General features: G+C 35.6%; 2 protein-coding genes across 2 annotated transcripts in view; one reads left to right on the top strand and one right to left on the bottom strand.

Annotated features, from left to right (window-relative positions):
- LOC146162591 (C3 and PZP-like alpha-2-macroglobulin domain-containing protein 8) overlaps window positions 1-11,754 on the top strand; it is a 32,328-nt gene extending 20,574 nt beyond the window's left edge. Inside the window, exons 26-36 of the mRNA XM_083384679.1 lie at window positions 1,409-1,640; window positions 2,156-2,405; window positions 2,589-2,725; window positions 3,022-3,240; window positions 3,870-3,966; window positions 4,554-4,702; window positions 5,303-5,483; window positions 5,879-5,974; window positions 6,442-6,636; window positions 8,034-8,143; window positions 10,272-11,754. Of these exons, the coding sequence (XP_083240805.1) occupies window positions 1,409-1,640; window positions 2,156-2,405; window positions 2,589-2,725; window positions 3,022-3,240; window positions 3,870-3,966; window positions 4,554-4,702; window positions 5,303-5,483; window positions 5,879-5,974; window positions 6,442-6,636; window positions 8,034-8,143; window positions 10,272-10,313 (1,708 nt within the window). The 3' untranslated portion in view covers window positions 10,314-11,754. The remainder of the gene's footprint in view (window positions 1-1,408; window positions 1,641-2,155; window positions 2,406-2,588; window positions 2,726-3,021; window positions 3,241-3,869; window positions 3,967-4,553; window positions 4,703-5,302; window positions 5,484-5,878; window positions 5,975-6,441; window positions 6,637-8,033; window positions 8,144-10,271) is intronic.
- LOC146162590 (dixin-like) lies at window positions 8,654-18,991 on the bottom strand. The gene is made up of 15 exons (XM_083384690.1): window positions 18,933-18,991; window positions 18,168-18,291; window positions 17,691-17,810; window positions 17,170-17,302; window positions 16,710-16,771; window positions 16,554-16,621; window positions 15,904-16,008; window positions 15,295-15,450; window positions 14,718-14,834; window positions 14,402-14,470; window positions 13,670-13,713; window positions 13,039-13,154; window positions 11,644-11,728; window positions 10,766-10,874; window positions 8,654-10,673 (listed from the first exon to the last, which is right to left on the bottom strand). Exons 1-15 carry the CDS (start codon window positions 18,942-18,944, stop codon window positions 10,596-10,598), a joined length of 1,398 nt encoding a protein of 465 aa, XP_083240816.1. The 5' UTR covers window positions 18,945-18,991; the 3' UTR covers window positions 8,654-10,595.
- Window positions 18,992-19,364: the final 373 nt, after the last annotated feature.

The following is a 19,364-nucleotide window of genomic DNA, read 5'->3' as shown; positions in this document are numbered from 1 at the left end:
GTGTTGGCGGCCGTGACCGTGCTGGCATGCGTTAATGGTTGATATGCTAAATGCAGATTAGAATTTTTTACGACTTTAGGGAGTGTAATTAAATCAGTTAGCTAAGCTCTTTCGCTACATTCTCAGTGAACAGATTCCTTATGTGCGCTCAAAAAACTTGATTTCATTGATTGGTTGATGCACAAATAAATCAGTGTATGACAGGGGTAGGCAACCTACGGCCCGCGGACCGGATCGGCTTGCCAATGTAATTTATCCGGCCCGCGGCCTCTTTAGACAAACTATAGACACGAGTCCAGTACAAATACTTTTTAACTATTTTAACTCGGCAAGTGCGTAAAATTTGTCTTTTACACTAGATCAGCGCTTCTTTACCGTTAAACAGTGGAAGGCTAACAAGTGGGTTGCGGACAAACGGAAACCGTATTAAAAATTTTGGACATATATTTTTTATTTGTTTTAAATTTTTGGCAATGTATTAAAAACTTGCACGAAATTTAAAACTAATGCCAGTATAGAAAACAAATGCTTAATTTGGAACTTTGAAACAGGTGTTAAATTAGACGGGGTTTTTATGTTATAGGCCAGCCAGACATTCGTCTACCATTGGTGCTCAATAGATTGGCTAAGAGCATTAGAGCAAGCCCCCTAAAAATATTATTTTTTGACAAATTTCAATGCAAACGCTATTTTTTAGCGCTTTACGCGAACTTCTTCTATCTGTCTTTATTGTATTTTAGTCCCTTTGAAGTAAATCCGTTAATATCAAAAGTGCTACTTCCTTTTGCGCCGCATTAATAATAAAATCCATTTCTTACATAAATACTTGTGTTTATAACAATATGCGATTATTTTATGTCCCTAAGCCCATTTCGATTTAATTAAAAGTTTTGCCAAATCTAAACGTAATAAACTCATTTTTTCGCGCTTCGCGCGATTAATCTGTATTTAGGTTCCATATTTTACCACAAGTTCGTTAGACAACAAAACGTCTTTTTAAGATTAATTATGTTATGACGTCACGATTTGACAACTTTTTGAGTCATCCCTATAAAAATTTAACTTGCGAAAAAAAAAATTAATAAAAATTTAACTTTGCGTTCTGTTCTACCCCAGTTAACCCTCGTTCAAACTTGTGTAACGTAACGTTCCGCTTCGTTACGTTTCCCCACAGGTTAATATCTTTCAAACTTACGTTACTTAAGTAGCATTTCGTTTCGTTCCGTTCCACCAATGGAAAACTCCGTAAGAACTTGCGTAACGTAACATTTCGTTCCGTTTCGTTCCAGCCACAGGTTAACCCAATTCAAACTTGAATAACTTACGTAGTATTTCGTTTGGTCCGTTCTACCCACGGGCAACCTTTATACTTACGTAACGTTACATATGACACCTTTACCTTTAACAGGCTAACATCGTTTGTGCTGAAATCGTTTGCGCAAGCGCGCGAGTTCGTCTACATCGACCCAGACGAGTTGCACGACGCCAAGGAGTGGATCATCAGCTGGCAGCAGCGGAACGGGGCTTTCCCTCCTGTTGGAAAGATCTGGAATAAGGACATCCAGGCCGGGGTGGACAGCAACGTCGCGCTCACCGCTTACGTCACAATAGCGCTGCTCGAAGCGGGATTGGAACGCGATGTGAGTCAGTTGTTGTTCGATGGTCGATTCGGTCTGTGTTGGATAGAGCGTTTAGAGTTTTCCAAAATACGTACGGCTACTCCTGTAGAATTGCTTTTTCAATGGTAAATGTAGCAATTTATGTTACTTGTAAACAACGTCCCTAACTTCTGTGAGCAAAATGTACGAGTTAAAGCCTAATATATACGGAAAATGAGTTTTTATGATATACGTTTGAGCTATTTATTTTGTTGGTTTTTTCTTCTGGCGTTAAAATAACGAAAAATACATTACGTTGGGCGATAGTTGTATAAGAGGAAACAGTGTTGTCCTGAGTATCATAAGCATTGAATATGAAAGCATTTGTAAACAGCTTCTGTAAGTAAATGGATAGTTAGAGCTGTCGATATTTCAGGTCTTTAACGTTAGCAGCCCAATTTCCAATATCTACAGCCAACTAACTTGTGATTCCCACACGACCACACTAGGGTGTGCTCATCCACAGTAAGTTTAAAAACCGACCAATATTTCAACAGGACGAAGAAATAGCAGTGATGAAGGCAAAGGAGTTCCTAGAATCGGGGGTTCACCGGGACACTGACCCCTACACGGCGGCGCTGACGGCTTACGCCCTGACCCTTCTGCACAGCGACCTTGCACAGGACGCCCTGTTCAGGTTGACCAGGATGGCCAGATCACGCAACGGCTTGACCCACTGGAGTCTGAGGGACAGTCATACTACTGGCGATGCTGCTTTCACGTTGGGTGACTCCATTAAGCAAACAGGTGAAAAAATAGGTTCATGTCCATTGAATCAACGAGAAACCATTTTAAGTAAAACGAATCATTTAAGACATAGGGCACATAGCTTAAATTACTTCATTTGAACTAATATTTGTTCATGTACTATTAGTGCCTACTTTGTGAGGCTATTTGATATTTAAAACGTTTGCTTCATTTTTGCCACAGTCGCTTCGGCAGAAATCGAGATGACGTCATACGCCCTTCTGGCGTACACACACCAGAACAACGTCACTGCTGCTCTCCCCATCGTGAAATGGCTTTCGCAAAAGCGAAACTCAATCGGAGGTTTCTCATCCACGCAGGTAAAACACCCAGACATTTTAAAGTATTTAAGATTTCTACATTTTTTCCATTAAGCTTATTGTTCCTATTCTTCCTGTACGGAGTGTAGTAAATCGAACAATGTTTTTCCACATTAAACACAGTTATTTCACTTTTTAATTTCGTTGATTGGATCATGTAATCCAAATAGGCCAACTAGATTAAAAATCACTAATTTAAAATCACCGACCCTCCAATGGGTTAAACCAGTTACAGAAAAAAGCATCAGCCATATAGTTTTCTGATTTAGCAATTTAAATTTGAGTTTCCCGCGCAGGACACGTGCGTCGCGCTCCAATCGTTGTCGGAATACGCGATATATTCTTACATCGGGGGAGTGAACCTGGACATCAACCTGGCTTCGCTCAACCTCGACTACGAGCGTCAGTTCCAGTTGACCAACGACAACAGCGAAGTACTTCAAAGTGCCGGGGTGCCTTCTTTGCCAACCACTATGTTTGTGGAGGCGACTGGGGATGGCTGTGCACTTTTACAGGTGATTTACCGTGTTAAGTCCCGCAATCAATCGACCGACTTATACTGAAAATAAGTTTTTCCGGTGAGTATTTGTTTACCGACGTTTCGGCTACCAATCCAAGATACCGTGGTTTTGTTATATTCCCCGATGGAGGCATCCTGGATAGGTAGCCGAAACGTTGGTAAACAAATAAATACCAGAAGAACTTATTTTCAGAATATACTATGCCTGGTAGCAACAGCATATTTCATCATCCAACATAATGGTTGACATATTTACTTTTGTACCACGGGTACCTTAGATGACCGTTTTTTATCATTTATATGATCTATCTTGGTTCCGGAACTCTCTGATTGTTTTAACCCTTGGTATTGTACTTCCGATTACTTGTTGTACATAAACGCAAAAAAAGGAAAAAATGCAAAGAAAAACGCGTAACAATACGATAAGAAAACAATTAGCGTTATGAATAGCCTCTAGTAGTCTTTCAGCAAGTGTTTGTAGCAAGCCAAGAGCATAACGTCTGTTTTTATGTTCAGGCTGTTACCCTTTTTATACTTTATTTCCATTTCTGCTTAATACTACATGACGTAGAAGAAGAAATCCAAGCAATTTCGTACCCTTACCTAAATCGTATTATGACGCAGATTGACGTCACTTACAACATTCCCGAACCCGACACGCGGCCCGCCTTCGACATTAAAGTACGTCATCGACCGATGCCACGTGACAACCACGCAATGGGTGAGTGACGTCATTCAGTTTTCTGCTGATCAACTGTTTTAGTACAACGACCTAAAACATTGTGCTAAAAATTACAAGACACTCCTGTAAACTGTTAAAACCTTATTAAAATAAGTTGAAATTAAGGTTATGGTTCAAAATAATGTATTAAATTGTCTACATTGTTACAAAATTAAAAAGCCAATGAGAGATACGCACACACATAGCCCGTATGAAGCTGCAAGCAAGAATTGGCGAATGATTGTTTCTCGACTCGCTCCTCTCTGAGCTTATAATAGCTCAGTTAGCAGAGCGACGGTCCCGGTATGTCCGAAGGTCTTGAGTTCGAACCTCACTGCAGGCTAGTTGTTTTTCTAGCCTGCTCTGCCTGCATCATTGATCGACAGATTCGGTGCGTCTGCGATGGCTTTCGGTCTACTAAACTTAAGAATCGTTATTTTTGTGGTAACAATATTCACCTAAAAGTGTGTAAAAGTTGCATAACAGGTTCGCTTTGTATTCAACTTGTGTGCTTTCTCTTTCATTTATCACGAAGAGAAAACAAAGTCTGATAACTGAGATTTAAACAGTGTTCTCTATATTCTCAGGGGGTGGAATTATCGTGAGTCGTCGCATGGACGTTGCATTCGAGATGGAGTGTTGTGTAAGATGGGCACACCGTGGATCGTCTAATATGGCTGTTATGGAGTTCGACTTACTGTCAGGACTCAGTCCTGATATGGAGAGCATTGAGCGGGTAAACTATAAGTTAGATCGGTGTTTTAGCTTTTACAATAAGAGTACTTGTCGAAATTGTACAATTTATCCTGACTTCATTGTATACAACAAATACGAAACGGACTTCATGTCACATATATGCAAAAGAACATATTTTTCAAAATCTTGTCTTAAACTTGAAACCTAGTCAAATGTGTTTTAAATGAATGATTTGGGAAACTTAACCTAATCATAATCAGCAACTTAACAATATGAAATTATAAAATGCAATTACCAGTTTTCTACTTCAGAATCAATTATTTACCAAATTAAATTAGTGAGTTTTGTAACGCAATCCTTTGGTTACATTTATCCCAGATGTACCAACTTTTAGTAAAGCCATTCAAATGGTTAAAATTTTTACTAGAATATCCGCCACGTTACTCGCTTCGTTATGGAATTTAGCATTCAATTGACGTCCAACCACAGCTTCAAACTATTAGCCCAGAACCAACCAAGCAAGCTCAACATAGATAACATACATCATAAACGAATCGCGTAAAACTAATTTAAACCCCTACTTATACCAGTCGCTAGTTCCAAGGCTTAACCGGATATGCTTGCAACAATTTCCTTCCAGGCTCTGCGGGAAAACTCAGTGAACCTGAAACGCTACGAGGTCAAGGGTAAAACGGTTCTCTTCTATTTCGATGAAATCCCGAGCACTTGCAAGACTTGCGTTCGGTTCCTGGCACATCGCGACTATGACGTAGGCAAGGCGAAACAACAGGTCGTGACCGTTTACGACTATTACGAGCCTGGTGAGATCTTCACAAAATGTCGTCATTTTTTATAACAATAAAAAACTTGAAACACATCGTTTTCAGAGCAAATTAAACTTTTTCGAAAACACGTGTGACTTAATACTTTGGGGTATATTTGGGATACAAAAATATAACATTAAACTTAAAAATAACTTCATTCCACAAAGAACTCCAAGCGAAATACGCAAACTATGCTCAGAACTTATAGTTTAAACAAAATATGATGTAGGCCTACGTGGAGCCTTAAAAATGCTTTATTATAATTTTAAAGAATTAATATTTTATCACAAAGTTGCCACACTTATCAGAACAGCCACTCTTAAAATCAGCCAACATACATAATTTTAACCTGGGAACCCACAGCTGCTTGATTCGACAATTTTGTCCCACAGAGTTCACAGCCGAGTACCTCTACTCGCCCTCAGCCGCAATGATGGAGGGATTGTGTGAAAACGTTACAAGTTGCCAAGCTAATGTACAGGCTCAGGGTAAGTAAAGTAGAAACATGTAAATATTTATTTTAATAGTAGAAATTGGGAATTTTATAGGCGGCATAAAAGGACTAAAAGTGATGTAGATTTTTACTCAGAAAAACCTTAACACACAGAAAGCGGCGATGGTAAATCAGGTGTTTACTGGCACTTCGTATTTTCATTTCTTCGTTTTGTACAACCGTGCTTTATAATGCCAGAGTAAGAAAAATTCAATATAACTATGCAAAGTTGGTCCTTTGACCCGTAAAGATTTTTAAACCACTGAATAACAAAAACAACCTGTTAGAACAAATAATAGTAAGACAAGCAAAGTAAAACAACCGCTGTTTCAGGTTCTCAAAAAATATTTACCTTGCCTGAAAAAACAACACATTCTTGGTCATGGCGTTTACCGTTAAATGTCACAACTTTTTTCGTGCTACGATTCAAATAATTAAACAAACGTTTTTGTGTCGTCATAGAAGCGGTCGACGATTGCACGCATGGCTGCGCAAACGACTACGACGAGTGCCATTGCACGCATGAGTGCGGATACGACGGCCCCCCGGTTTGCGGTTCGGACGGGGTGATCTACATCAATCGTTGTCGAATGGATGCGGCCGGGTGCGAGCTGGGAAAGACGCTCGAAACCAGGGACGAGACATTCTGCGACAAACGTGAGTTTGTGACGAAATAATTGGGATTTGTGATTTTGTTTGGATTTGAAAGTGTTTCGCTTTCATACCTTTCAATTAATACCGAGAAAAGGGCATAGCAAGGATAATAAGCCTGACTGCGACGATTGTTTGTAGGTGATGTAATAAGCGACACGTGTGACGTTATAAAGAGGTTTGTCACTTTGTTTGGATTAAAAGATTTAATTTGTTTTGGCCCGAAAATTGTGTCAAAAACATAGGAAATACGATTATTGCAAAAATATCCTTTTGTGACATTCGTGATGTGACGCAATATAGAAGGTTGTCCTCTTGGTTCGATTTAAAACTGTCTGACAAACATGCTTTTCAATAAATTACAAGATTAAGGTAAATAAAGGAAATTCAACCAATAACAAATTAACATAAGTGTCCTTAAGGGGAAGAACTTGAACTGTCTGCTCATTACGCATAAATCATCCGAAGATACGACTTGTTAATTCGAGTGTCTGGTAAACGTTCTCTGATTGGTCGAACCAAATGATGACGCACTTAAGAAGCACTGTAGTACGAGATCAAACTGAATGCGGTGCTTAGCGTCTGACAATTGTAAAATGATCTTAGTAGAAAAACGTACACAACGTGTTCCATTTATCTTACTGCTTGGCAGTTCAACACTAGTTGCATTGCTGTGCTTTATATTGGAATTCTATACTAAAAAGTGGCAGAAAACTGTACAACAATGTAGCTTTATAGTAACACTATATTCCTTTGTTAAGCCTTATCTATTTCTTAAAAATCGGTGCCCTAATCTTTGCGCATAAGGAAATACCTTAGCAAAGGCTATTTTTGATCCAACGCCATATCAAACTCACGGGGCATAACATTATACTGTGTTTGTGTGATGCCCAATTCAGGGGGACTGAATTAAGGTCCATAAGACTTCTTACATCGGATTCCTATCAAAGGTTGCTAACATCAACCCAACACTATTTAATCATGGGGAACAAATATTTGGCAATCAACATTTACGAAAAGTGAGTAGAAAATTGAGCTTACGGACCTTTTCCTAGGGTGGTCAAAAAAACAATGTGCAAACTCAACTTGTCAAAAAAGTATTTAGTTGTTTAAAGACCGTTTTGAAGAACCGAGTATTGCTCATCCAGCAGTTTTATAATAAACAACCGACGTTTCGACGTCCTATACAAGACGCCTTCATCAGGATACTGGCATATCTTGCAATTGAGAATGTCTGTCTTTGTTTATTATAAAGCTGTTGGATGAACAATACTCGGTTATACATTATGCCTCGCAGCAATAGCTTACCGATTCAAAGGGCTCAATACGCAAAGTCAAATTTCACTTCGGCGCTTTCATGAACTTTATCTCTCGTTTAACCACGTTCTCGTTTTTTTGTCCAGCTCCTCCAACGAGGGAGCCGATCCCTAAGACCGAGAGTGAAGAAGAAGTGGACAACAGCTACTCTTTCTACGACAACTTCTACGGATTCCTGCAGGACCAACCCTTTGAGGTAGATTCCAATGTGTAACCTTCCGTTCAATAGGGGTTTGCGCGTTTATTGCTGACAAGAATTCATTAAATATAAATTGAATTGGAATAAAATTTTCAAAAAAAATATTTAAAAATTTTCAACAAAAAAGTGTTGAAATGCGTTTCGCGTCATGTTGTATGTAGTGACATCTAACACACAAAAAAACATTTCAGATGCTAGATAGATATATTTCCAACCAAAAATTTAATAAAACCATATGTAAATTGACAAGCATTGGAGTTTTTATTATTAACAAGTTGGGCCCGTGACTTGAATATATATAGAAATTGAAACAAGTACCATGTTCTTTTTACATCTATTAACTTAACTTAAAGTCGACTTTTTATTCACCTTTGAACTAAAACGGAAGATGAAAAATATTAGTTCCATTGATTAGTAAATAAAAGTTACTGCCTTTTACTAAAAACTGTTGGGAGGCCGACTAGAAAATAATAAATACACAAACACAATTACGAGACTGAGTTTATTTGGTATAGCTGGTCGTCCATATTAGGATGATGGCGCAACATTGAAGTAACAAAGCGACAAAAAACGGCAATTTTTAATTACGCCCCGAATACTACTAGGTAGATGTCAAAACGGCCAGTCAAATTGTTAGTTGTCATAGTAAGAATCTTAAACAGCCTAAAAAAAAAAATTACATATAGAGATTTGCATTCATCTAATAATAAATCTGCACTAACTATACAAACGAAATTTAGAAAAACATATCCTGCATTTAAATACTACCTCAAACTCGTGATGAAATTCAATAAGAATGGTGTTTTATTCAACAGCTGTAAAAATACACCAATGAAAAACAGGAAATGCCCTAATTTTTGGGGGGCGTATGACTTAACATATGACTGGCTGTTCCAACATCTACACAGCAATCTGCACCACAATCATAATACAATAAATATGAACTTATAACCTTATTAAGGCACCACATAATCATGACAGAAAAACCTTTCAACGCTAAATTATTACCTATCACATACACACGCAATATGACAATCGAATGGTCAAATCAACTTTGTGATCAATTTGTTTAATGCAATGAAGGTATAGTCAATCATCACAATAGAAAAATATATATTGTGTATTAAAATTTACATATATTGTGTTTAAAAAAACTAACTTGTACAACTATTATCGCAATTTTAAAAGGTTTTCGGCCTTGGAATAAGATTCTGAAAGTTGAACATCATAGAACAAAAAAACCTTTAAGACTACCAAATCATGTCAAGCCTAAAATACTTAAAAAATACAATGAAGAAAGCACGTTACTACTACTAAAATTTTCCAAAATGGAAGCACAAACTAAAAAACAGCGCTGTTTGGCAGATTTTTAAACAAACTAGTTGAAAATGGCACTACACGTCTTTTGTTTGTGTGATAAAAGATGCCCAGCCGGATCAGTATTCAACCGTAAGGAGAATAAATGTAAAAATAAACATGATAAATTAGCTGATGTGTATAATATGAAAACCAATTACGCTGAAAACTAATGGCAATATTTCCTCAAACTACTAAGCACCTGCAATAATATATGTTTCTGAATAAAACATTTACAACAAGTTGTCGCTATATGTCCAGTAACTCTAGCGTAAATGCAACAATAACAAAAATAATTCTTGATTAAAATTCTAAAAAAATACAATGAAACGTTTGTCAATGTTCGTATTAAAAAAAAACATGACGCAATTTTGTGCAATAGAGTTTACGTTTTGCTTTAGAAGGATTGGGTCCTCCTCAACAAATATACTGAGTCGCCCAAAAGAATATCCCCCAAAGCACCAACAATTGAAGAACAATTTGATACCCTATCTGATCAGAAGACAAAGCACCCAAGATTAACTTACTCTTACCATAAAATGTAATTCATATGACAATAGCACAGGCACAGTTCTGTTAGTGATCGAATAAAATACATATTTAGTGGACACAAAGTCTTATAATCAATAATCATTTGAAACCAATAAAACAAAGTCTTTCAAACCAAAAAAACGAATATAAATATCCAACCAACAAAAATGTTGACGCTTTCAGATATTACCTTGTTGACAAAAAGGAAAAAAACATAATAATTTGTTGACATTTCTAGGAACTGGTTGTACCCGAGCTTCGTCCAATCATGGACAAATGAACCAAGGAGAAGTAAAAAGACTGAAGACCAGAGATTTTTTGTATAAGTGCACTTAAATAGACAACGAATTGCACCCGATCGCACAGTGATGACGTCAACAGCATACGTCATGGAATCACCAACATACAAAAGATATGACGTCACTGCGGCCGCGACAGTGATGACGTAACAGTAAAAATATCCTAACGCTATATATATTTTTTTAATTATTCCTTTTCCGCGTACGTATTTCGTCATCGCTACCATCGCCTCGTGACGTCATCATTATCGCATTTAATGACGTCATACGTGCAAAACCTCTTCGACCCAGGCCACGATTTTTCCCTCCCATCCCGGAATCACGTCGTCGTCTCTGAACACCTGTAAAAATATTTCATCGTGACGTCACCATTTTTTTTGTTATTACGTCATAAATTATAAATCTGACATCATCGTATCACTGGTCGCCCTACCTCTTCTTTCACTGTTCCCAGCTCCGGGTCGAGGGCTTTGAATATGAACCGGAAATTTCCTTGCTTTTTCACGGCAGCCTTAAACTCTCCCAACGTAATGTCGCCAACTCTGGAATAAACAGGAGGTTTTTTTTAATTTTAAAGATTTTTTTAAGTCTTAGGGTCTGTGTATTTTTTGTTTTTTTCTTTTGAGCCCGGGCGATTTTTAGTCCCAGAATTGTTCTGGATTACTAAAAAAGCTAAAAATATTCGGTTAACAAAATCCAGTCATTACGGTAGACGCATTTCTGGTTACTTCATCTTTTAAATAAAATGGTTTTAAAATGAAGGTTTTAAAATAACTAAGATAAAGTGTTTAAAATCGTTAATAAAAATGCCGGGCCATAATACGGATGACAATAAACGCCATACCTTGTAGCGTTTCAAGAGTAAAACGTTCTTCGTTGTAATATAACATTGTGCAGGTTTAATTCGTGTTTTTGTGCGTGTTTTATATTTATCTCGCCGTGACTGACAGATGTATTATTGCCCACAACTGACTGTAATGCACACAAAGGAATGTTTAGATTTAAAGCTTTGATCCTAACAAATGATTAACGACAAAAAATTCATTTCAACAAAGCCTATATAATGTATATGCTGCCGAAACGTCGGTTGATACTATGTTTTCACCAGAAGAGCGATTTGTATCTATTGATATGTTGCCTGGTGGAGCTAACATTTTACAGTCTATATACATAAAGCAATTTTTCTAGCGTTAAACTTAATGTAAATTTTTTTTCTGGCTGTTTTGATTTCGCTTGCGTGCTGTTGCGTTTGTGTTGGTTCCTTTTGTTATTGCGTCGTAAATACGTCACGGTTACGTCACTGCTACGCACCGCTTGGCGATCGTGGTCATGGCGGGCGTCATATCGCGGTCGGTGAAATAGAGGATTCGAGTTTGCGAGTTGTCCGAGATTTTTCCTGTAAAATAAAACAAATGTGCGCCAGTTTTAGCGACTGTTCTCGTGTATTTTAAGCCAGCAAATTCAGTTTTATGCCCAATTTTTTTGTTCCTTATACCGAGGTTCTTAATTTTTCCATTTTAGACACCCCGAGTTATCAAAATATCAAAAACTAATAAAGTTGTGATATATGGCAACCAGGTGGCCGGTCATTCAGTAAAAATTCTATAGCACAACATGTAATAGTAAAACTTGGAAACTCAACATCCATTTAAGTGACCAAGGAAATATTTTTGCGAACCCCAGGTTTAAAAAATCCTGGATTTATAGATTCCAACCGTGTAAGTTTTTCAGTTGTTATCTTTCCTTATAGTTCAAGGTTGGCTCAAAACAGTGATAAGTTAGCCTGTGCTTGTTTAGGCTCCCTAGCGAAATGACGAATGATTTAGGTATTAGAGGCGGGAAATTTCTCTTTAATGTAGTGGTTTGAAGCCGTTTTTTTTTAGGTACTCACATGCAAGACATTTTACTTTTACGTATTTTTTTTAGTCTCAATTTTCAGTGACTCGCAGACCCTCTGGAACCACTGCTTTAATTAGTCAAAAATATTTCCAATTATGTTTAGCTCTTCAGCTCGAAAAGTCACATATTCCTGTAACCATTACAGCTCAAACAATTTCAACAGGCTAGAGTCAGACGGTGGAAATCAAGTCCGCTGAGTGAGAAAGTGAAAGTGTACATTGTTCCATACTAACCTACTTTTCTGAATACCCTCATTTGAAATGTCAAACAATATCAGATCGGAGCGAGCGATATCAGTTCAAGGTCAAATTATCGAAATTTTTCCGACATTTACGAAGTATTGGTACTGATTAATTTGAGGGTATTTAGGCGGGGATTCCAAAACCTAATTAACCGTTTTTTGTCCGCTAGGTTCGTTTTTTAATAAGCAGAGCACACAGGAAACTACTTTTAGTGGTTACACTTTCTCTCGTTTTTGTTTGACTTTCATTTCAGTGTTAACATTCCATTTAAATAACGTTTTGTTTTTTAAAAAGGTTTAAAGACGCTTGGCGCTTCGCGTGTAAATTCTTCGTTTTATAGTATGGTTTACATTATGATATGGCAGTGTTTTGGGAGCCAAGGCGATGTGTGTTATATTTCACCTTAAAACAAATGTCCGGAATCAGCCGCTTTTTTGTAGTGGTTTTACGTAATGGGCCTTTAATAGCTCTGAAAATAGTACTTTGGGCCGCGACAAAAAAAGTTTACCGACCAGTGGACTCTAACAACTTCGTGTGCGAATCGTAACGATAACTTGGGTCTTACGTCTCCTTGGCGGATTGTGTCTCGAAACAGGGGATTTCCGTGCAAGGGTAGGGGAATTCCTGCTCAGCATGCTGGGGGATTTCCTGCCCAGTTTGGGGGAGTTGGGGGAGCTTAATCTAAAAGTAAAAGGGATAAGATTGATACGAGGCGCACCTGAGACTCCCTCTGCAAGACATCTGGTTAAAAGTAGACCTATGAGAAATAGCAATGCCTAAAGCAAAGTAAGTGTTAAAAAAGCTAAAAGAGGAAAGTAACTTATGCGATACAAATTAGCCAAATAGATAGAAAATACAGGGGTTCTTAACAGTTCCGATTGGCCCTAAATACAAAAACAGGCATAATATTATGATAAATAGATTAGCTTTTAAACTTCCGTGTGAAATGTATAGATTGATTTATTGTTATGTGAATTGTTTATAGTTGCTAAAGCACCAGCATAACATTTTAATACCGTCCATTTTTTCTATAAATAGACTTTAATTGCACGATAGCGCAGGGGGAAAGTTTGTTGTGAATCTACTGCAACATTTTTTTCTGGTCCACAGAAACAGTTTTAAATACTAGATTGCCAAAACAAAACAACTTTTTCTACATTTTGGAGTGATATTAGTACAATGAAAATTAAAATTACCTGAATGACGATTCTCGGAATACATTGTCAACAGTGGGCGACATCTACAAATCATAAACAAATCAGTAATAACGAACTGAATGTGCAAAAATAGAAGTAATCTCCTCGCCCTCACAAGTAAATCACAACAATGAGAACTATTTGAATAAGAGACTAATGATTCCCTATTTTGTGGCTTTGAACTAGAAAAGACTGACTTTGGTTGAGACAGGAAAGTCTAAAGAATATGCAATTAAATAAATTATAAATTTTGTATGAACAACGATAGTGATTACGATTACACTCCATAATAGTGGTTTTCCAAAAGTGTTTTTAGGTCTTAGTTTGAAAACTTAATCCCGAATGATCAATTAACTTAAGCAAAGTGTTGCTATTTTACTTACCTTCAATATATTGTTATTTTACATTATAACAAGGTTAACACCGAAATGATAAATTAATTTAATAAAGCAAATGCTGCTAATTTGTTAGACTTCACTATATTGTTTTCAATATTATAACAAGGGCCCATGAACCACCAAATAATTTGCAGTGAGTCTACCAAATATATTCTTTAAAATATTTTTTTGTGATTTTTAAGCCTATAGCTAACAGACAACCAGTCTCCAGAGGGAGCAGGTTCCAAGAAAGGGGGGAGGCCCCGTGGTTTCTATTATTTCTTTCAAATAAATTAGGGAACCATTGTTCTAAGTCAACAACCATCTAGAGCTGCTGGAAATAATTGATTCTTACCAGTTGCTGTTGTTTTTCCATTTCTCTGATTTGTTTGTCTTTCCTTGCAAGAGCACGAACGTGGTCGGCCTGAAATAGTAGAAATATTAACAGCGTGTTTATTTTTGTTGGATTATTTAGGACATTTTCAATAAATATAGATTTGAAAAAAACATTAAAAATCTTACTCGTTATGCTTATAATGATAATGATTGTCAAAATTGAAATACCTACCTTAGTAACATGAAAGTCAAGTCAATATTACAAATCTTGCACCAAAGTGACATGGTGGTTGTGTCCTAGAAAACAAACAATTAAGCATTTTAAATTTTATTACTTTTGCTTTCATAAAGTCGTCTTCTAGTTGCACGTAATGCAATTCTTTCTCGTGAAATTTGCTTCGGTACTTTTCCATTTCTTCGCGAAAATCCTCAACATCGACCGACAACTCTGCCTGAAAATCATAGTAAACTGTTAGTCAGAGCGGACAAGTTTGAACAAATAATATGTTAAACAATCCCTTTTAAATCCTAATGTTCAAGTTCTAAAACATAAGCTTCAGTTTAACTGTATTACAACATATTCTGAACAATTTAACTAAGTATTACCAATAAAACAAAATGCTAAACTATTTCGAGTTTAGCCTTAAAAAAATATATCAATTAAAAAAAATTGCATTATTGGAGTAATCTGAACATATGTACAGAAAGTGGTTTAAAAAACATTTCCTAACAGAGTATTTTTGTCTAAAATCAAGTTGCAAGGTCCAACAAGATATAAGCAAATAAAATTCTATTTATTTTTGAATAAATAAATTTTAAATAAAATTCTAAATCAACTATAAATAATATTGTTGGAGTTGAATCTAACGAAATATACAGGAAAGCGGTTTATGAAGTATATATTGTGATTACCTTGTCTGATTTCAACTTATCCCTTGCGAGGTTGCTTCGCATCAGCTCCTGTTTCAGCAACATCAGCTCGTTCTCCTGCTGTTTGAGTCGACACTCGAGGGCAGTGTTGGAGGTAGTGAGGTCTTTGCAAGTTTCTTGCAATTGAACCAATTCATCCTGGGAAAATGGATTCCTGGTAAGATACCTTTTATCTCATATCTAAATTTGCCAAAAGGCAACAAAGTTCTTCAAATTTTTCTGGTGGCTCACAACCTAGTGTTTTTATTAGTAATTAAAGGGAATAAACACTAAACAGAGATAATGTGACGTCTGGATATTGCAATGAGAGTTTGCAATAGTCATAACACAATTGAATTTTCCAAACTCTCGACAAGAGCCTGCTAGCATTCCACCTGAAAAGTCCTGGCGTACCAACAGTGGTATGTGTACTGTGGGTTGAAAACCACCATACTAAATAGTGCTTAAGTTAAGGTTTAACACTATTTTTTTTATTTTAGTTTGTCACATAGATAATATAATGCCTTGAAAAATATTGAGTTCTAAGAAAGTTACTTTAAGAGAATATTATTAGGTGTAAAGCATTGCTTAAACAGTATATAACTATCTTACTTCGTATTGTTGTTTAGCAACGTTGCTTTGGTTCATTTTTGCTTGCATGATAACAAGCTGTTCTTCTGTGCTATCTATAGCTTCACCATCAGTCTCCAACAATAACTAAACATGGATTTTGTTGGTTAGTTTTATCAGAACATTAAACAAAAAAAATTATTTAATTAAAAAGCTAAGGCTTTTACTACTAGATTAAGAATTACGTTTTTATCAGGGCACTAATAAAGTAAACAGCTATGGGGCTTATGCAATCAAATGATGGAAAAAAGCAAATGTCATGACATTATCATACAATGCCACATATAGAATTTGTGACAATAGGAACTGGCAGTTAATAAAGAGGGATGAATTAATCATCTTTTATCAGTTGTGTTAGGTGCAGAATTATTATTATAAATATATCCAACTTACATTAGTGAAAAAATATGGCAAAACTGGTAAATAAAATCAATTGCTATAAAATAAATTTATAATTATAAAGCTAAAAAGCTTTTCACCACAAATTTTTATATCTTGCTTTTTCACATGGTCATAGATTAAGGATATTTATTGCCTTGTGTGCAGGTCAAACAGAAATAGTGCACAAGTCAATTGCTACTAAATGTACAACAGTAAGTGTCACACTAATAAATAACATGCAATAAACTTACAAGTTGTTGCAGTTTTAGTGCTAGACTTTCAATCTCCTTGATTTCTTGCTGAAAATCATCTTGTGACCCTAAAATTAATACAAATTTGTGAACCCAAAATGAATACAAATTTAGTATTACTATTATTTATTGATCAAACAAAAGCAATAAGCAAACCTTTAAGAAAATCGATTTGCTTCTTAGCTGGTGGGGAACTTTCACGAGAAGAAGTTTTTAATCTGTCAAAGAAAAAACTTTTATTTTTGAATACAATAATTTTTATAATACTTTTTAAGACATGATATCTGGTTGTAAGTATGCTTATTTTGAACCTTAGCAACATCAAAGAAACCACATCCGAAATGACCTTTTCTTAATGGCATACCCAGAGGACCAGAGGTGTTTTAAAAGTAAAGTATATTTTATTTTTAGAAGACAAACTTTAACATGTGGAAACTCTTTGTTTTTGCATCGCACAAAGTCGTATTAAAGTTATCAACAGACAAATATATTTTGCATAATGTGAAATAAAAAATTCCTTGCAATAGAGAACAGTAAACAGTTGTCCCTATATAACAATCATAAATCTATCACACACTTAAAGAGCTTTCACTTCAAAGTTGTAATACTGCCATACCTGTGTATGTTGGGGGTTGAGGTGTGGGGAGAGGATGTCGCGCTTCGTCGGCCGCCAATACTGGCAGGTTTAAAATGAGCAGCAAGTGCGAGAATTAGCTGCATCAGGGTTTTCACATTTCCAGCAATAATCTCTAAAAGATTCACAATTTATTGTAACTATTTACATGTGGGACATCGTGAATTTCCATTTCAAATATTCAACTTATCATCAGTGTTTTTTATATTGGAAGCAATATTTTAAACATAATGAAGCATGAATTTGTGACACCTAGCAATCATAAGTTTACATAGCGCTACGCTTTCAATGTGTTCACATTAGTTTTAATAGTTTTTTTAAATGAATGCAGCGAATATACAAGTTTCGTGATTTACATTTTTACACAAAATTATAAAATAATACAATTTCATTTTAAGTCTGCATTTGGTAACACTTAGTTTGAGCCTAGCCTAAAAATGTATTAATCTATAAATTTAATAGGAGATTTTTATTTCAAATATACATCACTGTTAAGCACCAACCTTCTGTTGTTACATGGTGAAGCTTTATTCCACTGTGTTTCATGAAGTTTATTACTTTCAGGACATTTTCCTTTTTGTCCTCATCATTTTTTGGTTGAACGGTTTTCAATTGCTGGCCAGCTGCAAAAATTAAAAAAGTAATATTTAAAAAAATAATACAATAGACTTTTATAAATATACATTTTGGTAGGCAACCTAATATTAGGACAAATTTTGTTTTATAACTTTACATTCCTGAATAATACAAAAAGCATTTTGTTACAGATGATTAGTCTGATATCCATGATAATTTAATGCCGTATCAATATCATATTCTTATTTTACACTCGACATGCATATTCTATCATGCTGGTATCAAGCGTACATTCGCTCAGTCATTTGTTAATACAAGCAGTTTTTCCCTGCTGTCAACTCATATAATATCACAACAACTCAATTTTATTCAAAAAGTTTTGTTTTTTTCGTTTATTAACTTACAAACAATTTCCACCACGGCAATCAGAAGGACACCATCATTCAAGTCTTTGCTCAAGTCCTTAATTTGTAGCGATTTCTTCTTTAATTGACTGTTTACCCAAGCGGTGTAGGCCTTAACTTGTTCCTTTAAAACATACTTAGTTGACTTTATATATTCTTTAAAATATTCTATTTAAGTGCAGTTTTGAGAATATCCAGGTATTGTTGGAAAAAATGCAATCATAGCTACACAATTTAATTTTATTCAGGCTTGCAAGTTAACAAAAACACAAATGTGCAGAAGGTAAGCTTATTCCAATATAACATTTAATCTCAGATAAACTTTTCAACAAAATTTACCAATTCAGTTCTGCACAAATCTTTGTTATTAATAAAATTATAGCATAATATGCGCCACACAGAATGTAAATAACAAATTATACATATAAATTAAGGGTGCTGGTCTAGAACCCTACCACTTTTTTTAATTATTAAAACAAGTTGTTGAAAATGAAGTTGCAAAGAACAATGCGGTAACAAATATAATATTAGCCCACCGGAACCCAAACAGTTTGGCATTATAAACCCCGATGATGAAAATGTGATAGAATTCTAGACTACCGCCAAATTAAATTCTATTTTACCAATGTTTACAATAAGGTTTGCAACCATCAGCTATAAACAATAAAAGTTTGGCAAATGAGGCGTATTAAAGAACGATATTTCTTATCAATGTATCAAGTAGCTTCTACTAAAAAGTGTACTTTACAATTATATTAGAAATACCTGCAAATCCATTGCTTAGGAAGAGTCACCTTTATCTGTCATCGTAAACAACTCACGTTGGTCGTTAGTAAATGATGCTGAGGTTGACAAAGTGACGTATCTATAAGTCAGCACTTTTTTGTAACAGCAATACCACATCCTGTAAGGTACAGGCTCAAATAAACTCAAATAAATAAACTGTAAAACAAAACTTTTATAAATATAAAATAGCATCCAACTACTAATAATACGGAAAAATAATCTAAAAATACTTACATTATTTTCTAAACAAAACAAAAATGTTACCGCGAACCGCTTTATTTTTATATTTGTTACTGTACCTGTAATAAGTGGTAAATGTATTTTGTTTAAAATAATATTAGATTTACAAATAATATTAGATATTTTTCTGTCGCGTAGGGTGTTGTTTGGCGGAAGGAGTTGAGTGTTTTA

Source organism: Ascidiella aspersa, chromosome 3 (genome assembly GCF_963924565.1).
Source record: "Ascidiella aspersa chromosome 3, kaAscAspe10.2, whole genome shotgun sequence".
Lineage (NCBI taxonomy): Eukaryota > Metazoa > Chordata > Ascidiacea > Phlebobranchia > Ascidiidae > Ascidiella > Ascidiella aspersa.
Note: the sequence above shows the minus strand (reverse complement) of the source record. Positions and strands in the feature narration are given on the sequence as shown.

Excerpts from the sequence above, each read along its gene's own strand:
- LOC146162590 (XM_083384690.1), bottom strand. Across the intron at positions 14,471-14,717 it reads ACGACTTTATGAAAGCAAAA|GCCGACCACGTTCGTGCTCT; the intron begins GTAATAAAATTT and ends CTACTATTTCAG. Across the intron at positions 10,674-10,765 it reads TGGGAACAGTGAAAGAAGAG|GTGTTCAGAGACGACGACGT; the intron begins GTAGGGCGACCA and ends ATATTTTTACAG.